This window comes from Oryzias latipes, chromosome 18, assembly GCF_053564925.1.
Source record: "Oryzias latipes strain Hd-rR chromosome 18, Olatipes_Hd-rR_3.1".
In the NCBI taxonomy this organism is placed as follows: domain Eukaryota; kingdom Metazoa; phylum Chordata; class Actinopteri; order Beloniformes; family Adrianichthyidae; genus Oryzias; species Oryzias latipes.
The window spans coordinates 37,006,053-37,025,178 of NC_136254.1; the positions used below are offsets into that span (position 1 = coordinate 37,006,053).

The following is a 19,126-nucleotide window of genomic DNA, read 5'->3' on the forward strand; positions in this document are numbered from 1 at the left end:
TGTCCTGTGACTCAATCTCTGCCGAGCGGACCCTGACAATAGACACAGAAATATCAAAAAGAATTCAATCTGCAGCATCAGGCTTTGGAAAATTGAGAAGTCGTCTGTGGGACCAGAGAGGAATCCACCTGAAGATGAAAGTCTACAGAGCCATCATAATGCTGACACTTCTGTACAGCTCTGAAACTTGGACAGTCTACAAACGCCACATTAAGAGTCTTGATAAAGTACAGCAGAGACATCTCATGGAAAGATCATGTGTCAAACTTTGAGGTACTGGATAGGGCAGAAATGCAGAGAGTCACCACATGTCAACTAAGGTGGGCGGGGCATGTTACACGCATGGAAGACACCAGACTACCAAAGCTGTTTTCTTTGGAGAATTGAAAGAAGGATCAAGGAAAGTTTGAGCGCCGTGACTACGCTTTAAAGACGTATTCAAGAGACACCTGAAGAACATAAATGAATGTGACAACTGGAAGGAAAAGCTGAAGACGGTGTGACATGGAGGAGGGTGGTGACCGGCGCTGCTGCTGATGTCAGGGAACAAAATGTTCAGCTATCGTCAAAAAGAAGGCAGCGTAGACTAGAACCAGCACCTCCACCCGCTGAAGCCACCTACAGGTGTGACACCTGCAACAGGACAGTCAAGACAGCAATTGGGATGTCCTCCCACATACGCCATAGGCACAAGCTCCTCCCTGTGTCATTGACGTCATCGACAGACTGCTAAAGAAGAAGAAGAAGATCTGAGTTATTAAGTAATGACTTGTTCAGTTTCCAGTTACTGGGATTATTATGATCCTGAGAACAAACATTCAAAGTAACTAAGAATACGTTTATGATCCGTTTACATGGCTGCTTCTGTTTCTACATCTCTACAGGACTATCTATGGAGTTGCCATGGATACGATGACTCAGAGCGACTCGGACCAATCGCTGTCGACTGGTTACTTTATTTTTTTTCATGCTTTATTGACAAACAACACAATACAATAACAATGTGAATGTCTCAGGGGAAATTGCAATGTATAAATATTACAGAAAATATAAGAAATAAAACAAAAAGTATATAAATATATACACATACATATACAATATAAAACAAAAAGAATCATTACTTCAAAAATCTTTGTGGTTTAATAAATTTTAAATTTTTCAGAAATTAAATGAGTTGGAATTGCTTTTTGGTTTTGCAGATGTTTGATAATGGTACATTACTGATTGATTTCACTCAAAAACTGCTGGAAGTTAGGTTTGGAGTTTGACCATTTGGCTTTATGGATATGGAATTTTGCCAATAATAAAAACAATTGTGTAATGAAGATACAATCTTTGTCTACTTTGACATTAAGGTAACCCAGAACAATGTCTTTATCTAAAAATGTAACAGTTTGTTTAGTTATATTTCTAATATAGTTTCCCACTTCAATCCAAAACAGATTTGTATGTCTGCAGTCCACAAACAGATGATAAATAGTTTCCTTCTGAGTTCCACAGAATGAACAAGACAGGTCCATGTCCAACAAATCTACTCAAAGTTCTTTTGGTAGGATACATACAATGCAATATTTTGAAGGACACCTCTTTTATTTTGTTATTTAGACAGTATTTATTACTAATAGTCCAAGCATATGTCCAGTTTATGTCCACAAATTTGGACTCCCAATAAAACCTCCCAGCAGGTAAGGTTGTGGTATGTAAAAGATTTCTTATTTGTTTATTGGAAACTGAATTAACACAAATATCCACATCGTCCAAAAAAACTGTCTGGTGTTCTAAATCCCTTTAAACAGTTGAAGTAGACTGGTTGGAATGGCATCTAACACTATGGCATATCCTCTGGGTGGAACAGGAATACCCAATTTCTTCATACGTCAGAAGATGTCCATGAGGATTGAAAAGTTGTCTGATTAAAACAATATCATTATCATACCATCTAGGAAAAAAAGTGATTTATTCTTGTATTGTACATTACTGTTATTCCAAATAAAACAAGTTGTTGGAGAAAAATTATGCTTATAAAGGAGTTTCCAGGCCAGCAGGGCTTGTTTGTAAAAGTTTGAAAGTTTTGTGGGTCATTTTTCAATTTTATAATTACATTTTAGCAAGAATTTAAGGCCTCCCATTGTGTCAAATATATATTTGGGAAATGCATTCCAGATATTGTCTTCCTCTTTCAATAACTGACTTAACCACTTTATTTTAAAAGAGTTGTTTAAAGTTTCAAAGGTTAATACGTCCATGCCCCCATATTTTCTGGTTTTACATAAAACATTTTTCCTTAAGTAATGACATTTTTTCCTCCAAATCAAATCAAATAATGTTTTGTTTAATAGGTTACAGATGTGTTTTGGCATTTCTAAAGACAGAGACACACAGACAGATCTAGAGATTCGCTCAGCTTTAGAGAACAGAATTCTACCGTTCAGAGAAAGATCTCTCATTAACCACATGTTATATCTTTTGATCATTTGTTCAGTTATTGGCTTGAAATTAACTTCACTGCGATTTTTTTCATTTTTATCAATAATTCTACCAAGATATGTAAGCGAAGATTTAACTGGAACACCGTCTATTTCTGGTGAATCACAATCTTTTAGTGGAAACAGGACAGATTAGTTAAGGTTCATTTCTAATCCAGAGACTCCAGAAAAGTCCTTGATTCCTTTGATTGCATTTGTTATTTCATGTTTAGTGGCCAAAAACATTGTTGTGTCATCTGCTAGTTGAGAGAGTTTAGATTCTCTCCCCAAAGCTGTAATACCACCAAATGGACATTTTCAATATGAAGGGCCATAACCTGAGCAACTAGTAAAAGAGAAAAGGGCTGAGAGGACATCCCTGCAGGATTCCTCTGTTAATGTCACATCTGGGAGTTGGGCCATGTGCCAGTTTAATTCAGCTGTTGCATCCATTGTATAGAACCTCAATTGCTTTTAAAAATCTTTTTCCAAATCCAAATTCTTTAATAACTCGAATCATAAAACTGTGACTAATTGTGTGAAATGCATCGTTCATTTTGGTTTCCATCTCTCCAACCTTCTTCTCCAGCTCTTCACATTGCTGTTTCAGGCTCTCATTTAGTTTTTTCAAGTCCATGACCTCCTGATGGCAAACTCAAGCGACTTCTTCAAATTATCAATTTGGACAGTATTGTAATGCACAGCCTCGTCAGTTTTGTCTGCTCGTTCCTTAATTTTTTCGGTAACTGCTTTGATGATGGTGGACTGAAGCTCAGACAAAGTCGGCTCCGTTGCAGCGCTTTTCTCAGGATTATTTTACTTTTCTTCTCCTCTCACCTTCTTGGGGGGATGTTTCACAGGTGTATTTGGCATTGAAGAGCATTCTTCATCATCCTTCATGTGACAGGCATAGGAATGGTTCTCTCTGATGTGTCGTTTTTCCTCAGAAGCATCCACTTCCATATTTTCCAGAGAGCTGCTGCGGTTGAGAGAGCCGCGGATATCTTTTGATTTCTTCATCATTGTTAGTTTAGATTTTGAAATATTAATTTGAAAAAACTTCACGGAAAAACTTTTTGCTGTTGTTTCAAGGCAAAGGGTCGGCGAATAAAACAGTTTGTGCAGCGAATTCCAAGTTTTAAGAACTCAGAAGTTTCTTACATGCGGTCGCGGTCGCCATCTTCTGTCTTCTGGTTCCTAGGTGGCGGCGTTGGTATCAGGAAGCATCAGTGAGGATTTGGCCTGATTTTCTGCAGCTGGAGGTGAGGCGTTTTCTCTGGATGACGTCACATCATGATTGGTCTGGTGCTGGTACAGTCTACGGATCAGAATCCTGGTTTGCTTTGACACTCATGCCATGAAGGTGCTTGAGTTGACCTGAACCTGCATGCCTGTTTGCTCCTGAAGAAAACTTCAAACCATCATGTTTGTGTTCAAAGCTTTTCAGAGAAACAGACGGCTTCCAAAATCTGCTCCACCTTCAACCACAAAGAAAGGAAACATTAGGACATACAGTGGATAGAACTCCAAACCAGAACCCAGAACCCCGTTCCACATCTCCTCTAGCATTTTTTTAGTGAGGAAAAGGAGAAAATAGTACATGACAAACAATTCAAACACGTTGCTCCTGTGCACAGCATGGTTTCCTCCTGGAGGCTCATGTGTCACCAACCTCCCCCTCACCTGTATCCTGCCTGGCATCTAACAGTGATCAGACAGATGGCATCTATCTGCAGCCTGTCAGTCTGTCAATCATAAACTGCTGTCATGTCAGAGGCTCCAATGGTTTGGTTTCCATCTGTCAGACAGACAGTTGTAATGAACAGGAAAACCTCTGAATGGGTAACGGTAACATCTGGAGTACCCCAGGGCACTCTGCTAGCACCTTTACTGTTCTCAACGTTTATCAATGAGGTCATGACATCATCTGAATGTGTCATGTATGATGTGATGTCAGGTTGGACTGAACATCACCTCATCATTGGACTGGAAACATCATCCTGAAGTTTGCTGATGACACCGCTGTGATACGACGCATCACTGGTGGGGACGAAGCAGCCTACAGGAGGGGGGGCAGTCTGGTGACATGGTGTGAGGACAACAACCCCCCCCCCCCTCAACACAGACAAGATGAAGGAGATGATAGTGGACATGAGGAAGGGGAGGAGGAACCCTCATCAGCTGCTTCTTATCCAGGGTCTGGAAGTGGAGGGGGGGGGGGGGCAGCTTCAGATATCTGGGGGTCCACCTCAGCCAGGACCTCACCTGGACACTCAACACCTCACAGGTGAAGAAAGCTCATCAGCAGCTGTTCTTTCTGAGGAGGCTGAGGAGGTCCTGCATGTCCCCAAAGATCCTCAGCAGCTTCTCCAGCTGCATGGTTGAGTCCATCCTGACCAGCTGATCAGTGCGGTACGGCGGCTCTACCGCCACGGACCGCCAACGCCTGCAGAGAGCGGTGAAGAGATGATGGAAATGAAGCTAAATCCAGACATGTGAAATGGTTTCGTCACTCCTGACTGACAGAACAAGTGAAGCTCAATGGCACACTGTCTAAAGTGTTATGTTGTAACACGGGGATGCCACAGGGGGCAGTGAGGTCACCACTGCTCTTTACTTTTACACTAACAGTTACCAAAGCAGCCACAGCCAAAATAAAATGATAATGTTCTCTGATGACACAGTTATTATCAGTCTCCTTCCTGTTGCAGAGAACACTTCACTTTGATGAGGCCAAACGCTTCAATAAATGGTGTGAGGATCATAATTTACTTTTGAACACATCAAAACCAAAGAGATCACATTGATCCTAAATGTTACCTCACATAAACCTTTAGTAATTGGAAACAGTCAGACTGAAGCAGTAAAGTCCATCAAATGTTTGGGTGTCTGCATAGATAACCAGCTGAAATGGACCGTTCATGTAGATTATCTCAGTGGAAAACTGCCCCAAAGACTCTACTTTCTGAGAAGGCTGAGGCTGTTTGGTGTCATCACTAAGACACTCATCACCTTGTCCAATGCAGTACTGGAAAACCTAGTGAGACACGCAATGGCAGCATGGTTTGGGCACTAAGTGTTTATGATAAAAATAAACTTTACAAGCCACTCAATGTAGCCCCCATGATCTGTGGCTGTAGGGACCATCAGGTCACAGATGAGGAAACAACACTTAGGCTAGCAAGGAAAATAATAAAGGACCCCCCCGGTCACTTCCTGTTCCTGGAATTTGAGCTTTTACCTTCAGGCAGACGATTCAGAGCAGTTAAATACAAAACAATTGGATTCAGATCTCCATTCATTCCAGCAGCAGCTGAACAAGAACTGATCAGATGTCTCTGCAGAGGGAAATCTGTGTAGATCAGTTGTCTTAGAAATAACTGAATTGTTCTGTCACTTGTTAGGAGCTCATGTATTCATAATGTTGGGTTCTGGTCTCTAGTTTTAATAGTTGTGTATTTTTATGGAAATTTTTGTTTTGTAAATTGTTCATGGATTTTACAAAAAAGAACTTTTAGCGATGTGGTTTTAAGGGATCGAACAAAACATTTGACAATTTTTTACTCTTTTCTCTTCGTGTTCTCGACTGTGAGGGTCAGGCCTGGGGGGTGAATCTGTATACTCTGTTTTATTTATTTACTATTTTTTTTTTTTTTTTTTTTAACTTGTCCTGTCCAACAGCTGGGCAGACAGATGAGAGCTGAGGGCCTCTTGTGTTGGACATATTTTACTTTAACAAGAGGGGTTATTAATCTTCAGACAAACCAAAGGTATGTCTGAATAAACCCCTTTTGTAATTGAGGCCAAACTTTATTAATTTCAAACATGTTTGAAAATCTTTGGTGTTGGACCGGACGGAAAAGGAAAGAGGGGAAGAAGAGAGAGGGACATTAGAGAGAGGGGGGGTAGGGGGTGATAATAGGAGGGGAAGGGGGATAAGACCATGAAGCAGCATAGAGCAGACAGGTTTACTGGTTTTTAATCATTATGGTACGGTTCAAATGTAGTACAATAAGGGCGGAGCCTGTCCACACACACACTCAAGTGTTATAAACACCTGCTAGCTGCAAAAATGTCCACCTGTCGACATGTACACAAAACAGATAGTGTTCACACACGCATACTTATGCCTTAAAACCAACTAGTGTGAAATATTTCAGCCATTCAGTCATGCAAACTGTTAGTGCAAAGGTGAGCTAACACCTGTGCTCAGGTGAGTGTTTATGTTCTTCTAAAATGGATGGTGGAACGTGGAAAGAAGGAGGGAGAGTGCCCAGCCATCCCCACCCCAAAACCCCCACCGCAGCAGCAGCGGCAGCCGGAATCCCCCCAACGCCACACGGAAACCGGCAGGGAACAACCACCACCCGGGCGACCAAGCCCGACACCCAGGCCAGGGCCAGCAGGACCGCCGCAAGGCCCCCAGGGCCAGAGAGCAGGGAGGCACGGAGGGAAAGAGAGCGCCGCCCCAGCCCAACCAGGAGAACAGCCCCCCAGCCGCGCCGGGAGAACCCAACGCAGGGCCCCACTGGAGAAGGACGCCCACAGCCCCAGACGAGCACCCCACCACCACCCAGGAGTTCTGGGCATCCCCCCGCCCCAACCCCAGGTACGAGCCAGGACCCCCCAAGGGAGACCCGCTCCGCACTCCAGGCAGCCATCCACCCGGCCCACGGTTGGTCCAGGGAGGAGCAAGGCAGGGGCCCGCCGCCCCCGCCCAGGAGGGGGGAACCCCGGGGGAAAAAAAGAGGGCCCACAAGGGGTGTTGTAAATATGGCCCGACCAGGCTCGGCCACAGTTGGAAATTTGGCGGGGCCCAGCGCTCAGGAGCAAGGACCAGAACCCCCCCCCTGGGACACCAACAGCCCCGGCTCAGATGTAATGTGAACCCCCCCACCGCGCGGAGAGAGCACCGCCGGGCCCAGGGAGCCGGCACCCCGGGGACACGGCCGCCGTTGCATAGGGGCCCGTACCCCCCACCAGGGAAGAGGCAGGGGACAGATGGTCCTAGGTCCCACCTTCCTTGCAAAATGTGTGTGCGTGTATGTGTGTTTGAGAGGGTGTGTGTGTGCATGTGTGTGTGTTTATGTTGGGATGTATATATTGAGGGGGGAGGGGTGTGTGTACTAAGGGCGGTGCAGTTAAAATTGGCGGGTAGGGCACTAAGGGGACGCCTCCTGATTACTCACAGTGACGTCCCCTCACCCTCCCCACCAAGGGGCCCCTAAATGTCTAAGGTGTGGTTAAAATTGGCGGGTAGGGTGCTACAGGGACATCAGCTGCTTGCTGGCGGTGATGTCCAAGCACCCCCCCTACCAAGGGCCCTACATGTCTAAGGTGCAAATAAAACCGAAAGAGGGGGGGCCCACTCCATAAGGTAACCATAGGAGGGGGGCCACTGCCTAGTAAACCCCCCCCCCAAGGCTCATCGCAGGCTAAGCCCCCCACCCCCTCACCCTATTATGAGGTTATATGAGGAAGGGGGTAAGTTGGGGACAGCTGGTAGACTGTCACCCAGAGCGCCCGGGGGCCCCAAGAGGGTTGTCCCGTCCCGCCCCATAGCCAGGGAAGGGCTGATCCCAGCCCGAGGCGTAGATGGGAAGCCCATCCAGTGCCGCTGGGCCCCCCCCCGAGCAGCGCCCCCCGCCAACCCCACCCAGCACAGGCAAAGGGACCACCCCCCCAAGCCAAGCCAGACCACCACCCCACCCCCCCACCACGCGACCCCACAACGAAGCCCCAGAGGACCACGCAGCGCCCCAGCCCGCCCCACCCAGGCGCCGGACCCGACCCCCCGACCAACGGAGCCCCCACCACCCCCCGCCAGGCACCGGAGGCCCCGACCCCCACCCCGGCCCACGGCAGAAGGGCAAGGAGCAGCGACGACCAGCCCCCCCCATCCCCTAAGTCATGGAGTCAGCTATGGGAGACCAGAGAGACTGAATTCTTTCAAAGTTACTTGAACCTTGGGCTGACATTTTTTCCAAGCTGATATGATCAAACAGCAGATTTCTGTGTTGACTTATATTTATATTTTTCTTGCTTTTCCAATTTATTAAAATCGTTTTTTTAGCAATGCAATGAGTTATGAAAATGATAGAGCCTAATCCTCCTTCAACATCGATGGCACTCATGTCACCAAGCACACAAAGTGACGGTGAAGCTGTGATTGAAACCTTAAGCCAGACTGATAGATCGGCACATACCTGCTGCCAGAGAGCCTGGACAGGCGTGCAGGACCATAGTGCATGCATGTAATTGTCGGGTAGATTACTGTCACAGTGCTGACAAATGTCTGAGTTGCTGAGACCCATCTTGAACATCCTCTGTCCAGTGTAGTAAATTCTGTGAAGAGTTTTGAAATGTATTAGCTGCAGATTTGGACTTTTTGTCATTTTAAAGGTGTTTAGACAAAGTTCTGACCAAAAACTTTCATCTGTGCTGATGCTCAAATCCGCATCCCATGTTGTTGTTGGAAGGGCAATATTATTATCTAAATTACATAAAAGTTTGTATATTTTGGAGAGAGTTTTATTCATTGAGAAATTGATCAGAGTGGTAACTACATCTGGTAGCTTTAAATCGTTGTCTCTGTATTTAAACTTTTTAGTAATAATTGATTTAAGTTGCTGATATTCCAAGAAGTTATATATTCCATGTTTGTCTTGAAGTTCCTGGGGAGTTATGAATCTTCTATCAATAATTATGTGCTCTAGTTGTTTTATGCCCCCTGCTTGCCAAGCTGGGAAGTGGTTCATGTTTTTGTTTATGAGGATGTCTGGGTTGTTCCAGATGGGTGTCATTTTGCACGGTTGAATTGATGATTTCGATATTTTCAGAAATTCCCACCAGGCTGTTAAAGTGGCGTTTATATTAATACTTTTGAAACAATCCTGTTTTTTAACTATTTGGCTAATAAATGGTAGTTCTGACAGGTTGATCTTTCCACATAACGCCTGTTCCAAGTCTAACCATGAGTTGGTTTCTGGATTATCTTTTAACCATTTTACCATTTTAAGATGTATTGTAATCTATTTGCAAGAAAGTATTTGTGGAAATTAGGTAATTCTAATCCTCCACAGCTTTTTGCAGATTTTAAAGTTTTTAGACTAATTCTTGCAGGTTTATTGTTCCATAGAAAGCTTGATATGGATGAGTCTAATGTTTTGAACCATTTTAATGGCGGTTGTGTGGGAATCATTGAGAAGAGATAATTAACTTTGGGTAAGATTTTCATTTTTCCGTGGCTACCTTGCCCATAAGGGACAAAGGCAGGTTGGTCCAGCGTGTTAGATCGTCCTGTATGTTTTTCAGTAATGGGGTGTAGTTTAGCTGCACCAGTTCTGATAGTTTGGGGGAAAAATTGGTACTTAGATATTTGATATTTCCTGATTTGACTGGTATTGTGAGTCCTTGCTCCGCATTATTGTTCAGTGGTAATAAAACAGATTTATTCCAATTAATGGAATAGTCTGATATAGAAGAGAATTCATTAATGATTGTTGCCGTTTCATTTACAGAATGTAAATTACTTAAAAACAGTAATATGTCATCTGCATAGAGACTAATTTTATGATGGCTGTGTTTGGTTTTTATTCCTATAATGCTCTCATTCTGTCTTATTGCTGCAGCTAGAGGCCCAATAAATATAGCAAAAAGAGAAGGAGAGAGTGGGCAGCCCTGTCTGGTTCCTGTTCCAAGAAAAAACCTGTTTGAAGTCTGTTTATTAGTTCTAACTGATGCATTGGGGTTGTGATATAATATTTTGATCCAATTGATGAATGCTTCTCCAAAACCAAACTTATGGAGGGCAGCAATAAGGAACTTCCAGTTTACTCTATCAAAGGCTTTTTCAGCATCCAGCGTTAGTACCGTCATTTCCTGGTTTTCAATGGTGGCAAAGTCTATTATATTAACTAATCTACGGACATTATCATCCGAGTGTCTGCCTTTGATGAATCCAGTTTGGTCAAAGTCAATTATGTGAGGAGTGACTTTTTCTATTCTCTGTGCTAATGCTTTGCAGATAATTTTTACATCTGCATTGATTAGAGAAATGGGGCGATAGCTTGAAGGACTAGTGGGATCTTTGTCTGGTTTTAGAAGAAGGATTATGTTGGCTGAGTTCATGTTAGGTGGCATTGATTGGCTCTCATTAATAGATGTGACCGTTTTATAAAACGTTGGTGCCAGTTGTTCCCAGAATTCTTTATAAAACTCAGCAGGAAAGCCGTCAGGCCCTGGTGCTTTACCATTAGGCATAAGTAACAGAGCTTCATGAAGTTCAGACAACGAGAACGGAGAGTCTAAGTTTGTTATTTGATCCTCATTTAACCTGGGTAGGTTTACATTATTAAGAAATGAGTCAATACTTTGCTCTGACGGATTGATCTGTGGTGTGTACAAGTTTTTATAAAAGTTTTCAAATGCGTTATTAATCTTGACCGGGTCATGAGTGACATTTCCTGTTTGGTCCATAATAGAGGTGATTGATGATTTTTCTCTATTAATTTTAAGCTGATTAGCCAGAAATTTGCCAGATTTATTAGAGTTTTCAAATCTTTCAAGTCGTAGCCTTTGTATTTGAAATTGTGTTTGTTTATTAATGATGTCATTTAACTGCAGCTTTAAATTTTTCAGATCTCCCAGAATGTGTTCCTGTGCAGAAGCAGCATAAGCAGTCTCCAGGGTTTTGATTTTATTTTCTAATTCTAATAAATCTGCTTTCTCTTTGCGTTTTTTGTGCGTTGAATAAGAAATGATTTTCCCTCTCATGACTGCCTTTGCTGTTTCCCAAAGAAGGCACGGTGGGATGTCTGGAGTATTGTTGAATTCTAGGAAGGTTGCCCACTCTTTTTTAAAGAATTCAAGAAATTCCTGGTCTTTTAACAGAGACGTATTAAACCTCCAGGTTGTACCAGAGGGTGTCGATATTTCCCTAAAAATATTTACAGAAACTGGTGCATGATCACTGATAATAATCGGATGAATGTTGGAATCGGATGAATGTTTATTTATTTACTATGTAACCACTTTATGCTCTTTCATCACGTATGTGACGTGTGAATGAGGAAGGATGTTGTAACAGTTTACATCTCTGTGGCCCAGAACACATTTCTTCTTTGAGGACAAGAAAGTCTACCTTACCTTACCTCTGCAAGACCACCAGGACCCCTCTGGCCTCGCTGCAGAGCATCTACAGGATCCAGGAGAGCTGCCTCCATCATTCAGGACCCCACCCACCCACAACCAGGTCTGTTCACCCCCCCCCTCTGGACGGTGGTACAGGAGTGTGAAGTTCAGGACCACCAGACTCAGGAAGTCTTTCTGTCTCTCTGCCGTCAGACTCCGTATAACAGCAGACAGCCCTAACTGTTTCATTCCAGTTCCTGCTGGAGTTCAGGTTATCACATTCACACTTCAGACTTTGGTCTCTTCTCCTGGACGTCTCTACTGCTGACACTGAACGATGAAATCATGTCTATTATAAAATAAATAAATAAACATGAATAAACATGTATGACAATGACACAGACTCACAAGTTGACTCAAAATAATCATAAATACAAGTTTAAAGACCAGACTGCAGCCTGAGAACATGCTGGATGAGGATGATGAGGGTTAGAGGCCTTATTTCCAGATTATGACTGCATTTCCCAGCATGCACAGCAGGTTTGTGAAATCCCTAAAGAGGATTTATGTGGATCAGAGCCGACATGCCGCTGAAGAGGGAAGGTGAGACGCTGCTGTTGGTGACGCTGTCAACAACATGTTTGTTTGTGTGTCTACCTCTGTTTGTGTGTGTATGTGTGTTGGTGCCACTGTGCGTGTGTTTAAACACGCCTGTTTCTCTGTTTGGCTTGTTAAAGTGGTTGCATGCGGATCTGCTGGTTCTGGTGTATGTTGTGTGCTTTGTGAGGCTCACCTGTGCTCCTCCCCCTGGTTGATGGTTCTGATGACTCAGCAGAGCGGACCTCACTGACCCACAAACAGAACTTTAGCTTCTTTTGGTCGTAGAAGTGGGGGTTCTGCTGCCCCCTGCTGGAGGTTTCTGCACACGTTGGTCTTTGTTCTGATGGCAGAACCAGGAACATCAGAGCAGGAGAACAGCAGGTTCCTCCTGCAGCTCCTCACTGAGGGGGTGGGGGGAGGGGGGGGGACAAGACCTCCCATCTGCTGGTTAATCTGGTTAACGGAAACACTGGTTAACAGCGAGCTGCTGGTTATGAGCTGGTAACCCTTGTTCTATCCTAGGCACTTTAACGTTGGGAGTTGGGTCATCTAGACCCACTAGACAGAGCTCTGAACCTTTTTTCTTCAATGATTTGTGATCTTCACTGGTGTCCATGGATTACATGAAATCTTTCCACCTTTATCCACCTTTGTCATGGTAGGGGGAACACCTCAATGGAAGGGTGGGGGGGGGGGTCATAGGATAGCAGAAGGGTTACGAGGTTAGTGATGGTCTGGACCAGAACTCTGGTCCTACAGAATCAAGTGAGGAGGTTCTGTGGAACAGAACTTCTTCATGAAGACCTGATGTTCCAGTCCAGACTCTGTTCAGACATGCAGACTTTTGATGAAATAAGATTTAGAGTTTACAGCTAAAGCAGAGATTTAATGTGTAAAAAGCCGTTTTCTACCCGGCAACAATGACCAGTTTCATCTCACCTTTGACTGACAGCTTGTTCTGTGGTTCACCTCTCTAGACCCTTTGTAATAGCCTGTAGTAGTATTTAAATGCTCTGTAGTTCTCTCTGTAATTCTCTGTAGTACTTTGTGAAGTACTCTTTAAACCGCTTCATATTATGCTCTGTATTACATTGTGAAGCCCTCTAGTACACTGTGTAGTTCTCTGTAGTACTCTGTGAAGCCCTCTAGTACACTGTGTAGGTTTCTGTAGTACTCTGTGAAGCACTCTAGTACACTGTGTAGTTCTCTGTAGTACTCTGTGAAGCTCTCTAGTACACTGTGTAGTTCTCTGTAGTACTCTGTGAAGCCCTCTAGTACACAGTGTAGGTTTCTGTAGTACTCTGTGAAGCCCTCTAGTACACAGTGTAGGTTTCTGTAGTACTCTGTGAAGCCCTCTAGTACACTGTGTAGTTCTCTGTAGTACTCTGTGAAGCACTCTAGTACACTGTGTAGTTCTCTGTAGTACTCTGTGAAGCACTCTAGTACACTGTGTAGTTCTCTGTAGTACTCTGTGAAGCCCTCTAGTACACTGTGTAGTTCTCTGTGAAGCCTTCTAGTACACTGTGTAGTTCTCTGTAGTACTTTGGGAAGCCCTCTAGTACACTGTGTAGTTCTCTGTAGTACTCTGTGAAACCCTCTAGTACACTGTGTAGTTCTCTGTAGTACTCTGTGAAGCCCTCTAGTACACTGTGTAGTTCTCTGTGAAGCCTTCTAGTACACTGTGTAGTTCTCTGTAGTACTTTGGGAAGCCCTCTAGTACACTGTGTAGTTCTCTGTAGTACTCTGTGAAGCCCTCTAGTATACTGTGTAGTTCATTGTGGTACTCTGTGAAGCCCTCTAGTACACTGTGTAGTTCTCTGTAGTACTCTGTGAAGCCCTCTAGTACACTGTGTAGTGTTTGTAGTACTCTGTGAAGCCCTCTAGTACACTGTGTAGTTCTCTGTAGTACTCTGTGAAGCCCTCTAGTACACTGTGTAGTTCTCTGTAGTACTCTGTGAAGCCCTCTAGTATACTGTGTAGTTCTCTGTAGTACTCTGTGAAGCCCTCTAGTACACTGTGTAGTTCTCTGTAGTACTCTGTGAAGCCCTCTAGTATACTGTGTAGTTCATTGTGGTACTCTGTGAAGCCCTCTAGTACACTGTGTAGTTCTCTGTAGTACTCTGTGAAGCCCTCTAGTACACTGTGTAGTTCTCTGTAGTACACTGTGAAGCCCTCTAGTACACTGTGTAGTTCTCTGTAGTACTCTGGGAAGCCCTCTAGTACACTGTGTAGTTCTCTGTAGTACTCTGTGAAGCCCTCTAGTACACTGTGTAGTTCTCTGTAGTACTCTGTGAAGCCCTCTAGTATACTGTGTAGTTCATTGTGGTACTCTGTGAAGCCCTCTAGTACACTGTGTAGTTCTCTGTAGTACTCTGTGAAGCCCTCTAGTACACTGTGTAGTGTTTGTAGTACTCTGTGAAGCCCTCTAGTACACTGTGTAGTTCTCTGTAGTACTCTGTGAAGCCCTCTAGTATACTGTGTAGTTCTCTGTAGTACTCTGTGAAGCCCTCTAGTACACTGTGTAGTTCTCTGTAGTACTCTGTGAAGCCCTCTAGTATACTGTGTAGTTCATTGTGGTACTCTGTGAAGCCCTCTAGTACACAGTGTAGTTCTCTGTAGTACTCTGTGAAGCCCTCTAGTACACTGTGTAGTTCTCTGTAGTACTCTGTGAAGCCCTCTAGTACACTGTGTAGTTCTCTGTAGTACTCTGTGAAGCCCTCTAGTACACTGTGTAGTTCTCTGTAGTACTCTGTGAAGCCCTCTAGTATACTGTGTAGTTCTTTGTAGTACTCTGTGAAGCCCTCTAGTACACTGTGTAGGTTTCTGTAGTACTCTGTGAAGCACTCTAGTACACTGTGTAGTTCTCTGTAGTACTCTGTGAAGCTCTCTAGTACACTGTGTAGTTCTCTGTAGTACTCTGTGAAGCCCTCTAGTACACAGTGTAGGTTTCTGTAGTACTCTGTGAAGCCCTCTAGTACACAGTGTAGGTTTCTGTAGTACTCTGTGAAGCCCTCTAGTACACTGTGTAGTTCTCTGTAGTACTCTGTGAAGCACTCTAGTACACTGTGTAGTTCTCTGTAGTACTCTGTGAAGCACTCTAGTACACTGTGTAGTTCTCTGTAGTACTCTGTGAAGCCCTCTAGTACACTGTGTAGTTCTCTGTGAAGCTTTCTAGTACACTGTGTAGTTCTCTGTAGTACTTTGGGAAGCCCTCTAGTACACTGTGTAGTTCTCTGTAGTACTCTGTGAAACCCTCTAGTACACTGTGTAGTTCTCTGTAGTACTCTGTGAAGCCCTCTAGTACACTGTGTAGTTCTCTGTGAAGCCTTCTAGTACACTGTGTAGTTCTCTGTAGTACTCTGTGAAGCCCTCTAGTATACTGTGTAGTTCATTGTGGTACTCTGTGAAGCCCTCTAGTACACTGTGTAGTTCTCTGTAGTACTCTGTGAAGCCCTCTAGTACACTGTGTAGTGTTTGTAGTACTCTGTGAAGCCCTCTAGTACACTGTGTAGTTCTCTGTAGTACTCTGTGAAGCCCTCTAGTACACTGTGTAGTTCTCTGTAGTACTCTGTGAAGCCCTCTAGTATACTGTGTAGTTCTCTGTAGTACTCTGTGAAGCCCTCTAGTACACTGTGTAGTTCTCTGTAGTACTCTGTGAAGCCCTCTAGTATACTGTGTAGTTCATTGTGGTACTCTGTGAAGCCCTCTAGTACACAGTGTAGTTCTCTGTAGTACTCTGTGAAGCCCTCTAGTACACTGTGTAGTTCTCTGTAGTACTCTGTGAAGCCCTGTAGTACACTGTGTAGTTCTCTGTAGTACTCTGTGAAGCCCTCTAGTACACTGTGTAGTTCTCTGTAGTACTCTGTGAAGCCCTCTAGTATACTGTGTAGTTCTTTGTAGTACTCTGTGAAGCCCTCTAGTACACTGTGTAGGTTTCTGTAGTACTCTGTGAAGCACTCTAGTACACTGTGTAGTTCTCTGTAGTACTCTGTGAAGCTCTCTAGTACACTGTGTAGTTCTCTGTAGTACTCTGTGAAGCCCTCTAGTACACAGTGTAGGTTTCTGTAGTACTCTGTGAAGCCCTCTAGTACACAGTGTAGGTTTCTGTAGTACTCTGTGAAGCCCTCTAGTAAACTGTGTAGTTCTCTGTAGTACTCTGTGAAGCACTCTAGTACACTGTGTAGTTCTCTGTAGTACTCTGTGAAGCACTCTAGTACACTGTGTAGTTCTCTGTAGTACTCTGTGAAGCCCTCTAGTACACTGTGTAGTTCTCTGTGAAGCCTTCTAGTACACTGTGTAGTTCTCTGTAGTACTTTGGGAAGCCCTCTAGTACACTGTGTAGTTCTCTGTAGTACTCTGTGAAACCCTCTAGTACACTGTGTAGTTCTCTGTAGTACTCTGTGAAGCCCTCTAGTACACTGTGTAGTTCTCTGTGAAGCCTTCTAGTACACTGTGTAGTTCTCTGTAGTACTTTGGGAAGCCCTCTAGTACACTGTGTAGTTCTCTGTAGTACTCTGTGAAGCCCTCTAGTATACTGTGTAGTTCATTGTGGTACTCTGTGAAGCCCTCTAGTACACTGTGTAGTTCTCTGTAGTACTCTGTGAAGCCCTCTAGTACACTGTGTAGTGTTTGTAGTACTCTGTGAAGCCCTCTAGTACACTGTGTAGTTCTCTGTAGTACTCTGTGAAGCCCTCTAGTACACTGTGTAGTTCTCTGTAGTACTCTGTGAAGCCCTCTAGTATACTGTGTAGTTCTCTGTAGTACTCTGTGAAGCCCTCTAGTACACTGTGTAGTTCTCTGTAGTACTCTGTGAAGCCCTCTAGTATACTGTGTAGTTCATTGTGGTATTCTGTGAAGCCCTCTAGTACACTGTGTAGTTCTCTGTAGTACTCTGTGAAGCCCTCTAGTACACTGTGTAGTTCTCTGTAGTACTCTGTGAAGCCCTCTAGTACACTGTGTAGTTCTCTGTAGTACTCTGGGAAGCCCTCTAGTACACTGTGTAGTTCTCTGTAGTACTCTGTGAAGCCCTCTAGTACACTGTGTAGTTCTCTGTAGTACTCTGTGAAGCCCTCTAGTATACTGTGTAGTTCATTGTGGTACTCTGTGAAGCCCTCTAGTACACTGTGTAGTTCTCTGTAGTACTCTGTGAAGCCCTCTAGTACACTGTGTAGTGTTTGTAGTACTCTGTGAAGCCCTCTAGTACACTGTGTAGTTCTCTGTAGTACTCTGTGAAGCCCTCTAGTATACTGTGTAGTTCTCTGTAGTACTCTGTGAAGCCCTCTAGTACACTGTGTAGTTCTCTGTAGTACTCTGTGAAGCCCTCTAGTATACTGTGTAGTTCATTGTGGTATTCTGTGAAGCCCTCTAGTACACAGTGTAGTTCTCTGTAGTACTCTGTGAAGCCCTCTAGTACACTGTGTAGTTCTCTGTAGTACTCTGTGAAGCCCTCTAGTACACTGTGTAGTTCTCTGTAGTACTCTGTGAAGACCTCTAGTACACTGTGTAGTTCTCTGTAGTACTCTGTGAAGCCCTCTAGTATACTGTGTAGTTCTCTGTAGTACTCTGTGAAGCCCTCTAGTACACTGTGTAGTTCTTTGTAGTAGTACTCTGTGAAGCCCTCTAGTACACTGTGTAGTTCTTTGTAGTAGTACTCTGTGAAGCCCTCTAGTACACTGTGTAGTTCTTTGTAGTAGTACTCTGTGGAGCCCTCTAGTACACAGTGTAGTTCTCTGTAGTACTCTGTGAAGCCGTCTATTACACAGTGTAGTTCTCTGTAGTACTCTGTGAAGCCCCCTAGTACACTGTGTAGTTCTCTGTAGTACTCTGTGAAGCCCTCTAGTACACTTTGTAGTTCTCTGTAGTACTCTGGGAAGCCCTCTAGTACACTGTGTAGTTTTTGTAGTACTCTGTGAAGCCCTCTAGTACACTGTGTAGTTCTCTGTAGTACTCTGTGAAGCCCTCTAGTATACTGTGTAGTTCATTGTGGTACTCTGTGAAGCCCTCTAGTACACTGTGTAGTTCTCTGTAGTACTCTGTGAAGCCCTCTAGTATACTGTGTAGTTCTCTGTAGTACTCTGTGAAGCCCTCTAGTACACTGTGTAGTTCTCTGTAGTACTCTGTGAAGCCCTCTAGTATACTGTGTAGTTCATTGTGGTACTCTGTGAAGCCCTCTAGTACACTGTGTAGTTCTCTGTAGTACTCTGTGAAGCCCTCTAGTACACTGTGTAGTTCTTTGTAGTACTCTGTGAAGCCCTCTAGTATACTGTGTAGTTCTCTGTAGTACTCTGTGAAGCCCTCTAGTACACTGTGTAGTTCTTTGTAGTAGTACTCTGTGAAGCCCTCTAGTACACTGTGTAGTTCTTTATAGTAGTACTCTGTGAAGCCCTCTAGTACACTGTGTAGTTCTTTGTAGTAGTACTCTGTGAAGCCCTCTAGTACACTGTGTAGTTCTTTGTAGTAGTACTCTGTGAAGCCCTCTAGTATACTGTGTAGTTCTTTGTAGTAGTACTCTGTGAAGCCCTCTAGTACACTGTGTAGTTCTTTGTAGTAGTACTCTGTGAAGCCCTCTAGTACACTGTGTAGTCTTTTAAGTTCTCTTTAAACTGTGAAGTGCGTTAAACAGTGATAATGCACACTTTGAAGGCCATTAACCCGCTTATACCATGGTCATGGTCACTAAGAAATACATATTAACCAGTTTTTAGTCCTTAGTTCCTGTTTTTTTTCGATTTGGATCGCTTTTCTCATAAAAAGCGGACTATTTGTTGCGTGATGCTGCGCGACCACGCAACGTCGGACGGTTCAGGCTTGACTTTACTGAACCAACATGCCTAGTAAAAAAGCCCCAGGACCAGACAGCTACCCAAGAATTTTTTAGACAGTTCTGGCAAATTTTAGCTCTATTTTTCTCAGAAAGACAATAAAAATAA

At 43.8% G+C, this 19,126-nt stretch overlaps 1 protein-coding gene and 1 long non-coding RNA gene across 2 annotated transcripts in view; one reads left to right on the forward strand and one right to left on the reverse strand.

Annotated features, from left to right (window-relative positions):
- Nucleotides 1–924: 924 nt before the first annotated feature.
- Nucleotides 925–12,650, reverse strand: LOC144987458 (uncharacterized). Its single transcript, XR_013651339.1, has 3 exons — nucleotides 12,391–12,650; nucleotides 4,731–4,911; nucleotides 925–3,943 (listed from the first exon to the last, which is right to left on the reverse strand). It is a non-coding gene; the product is annotated as an uncharacterized LOC144987458 (long non-coding RNA).
- dlg4b (discs, large homolog 4b (Drosophila)) overlaps nucleotides 12,174–19,126 on the forward strand; it is a 41,023-nt gene continuing 34,070 nt past the window's right edge. The window contains exon 1 of the mRNA XM_078936891.1: nucleotides 12,174–12,200. Within this exon, the coding sequence (XP_078793017.1) occupies nucleotides 12,182–12,200 (19 nt within the window). The 5' untranslated portion in view covers nucleotides 12,174–12,181. The remainder of the gene's footprint in view (nucleotides 12,201–19,126) is intronic.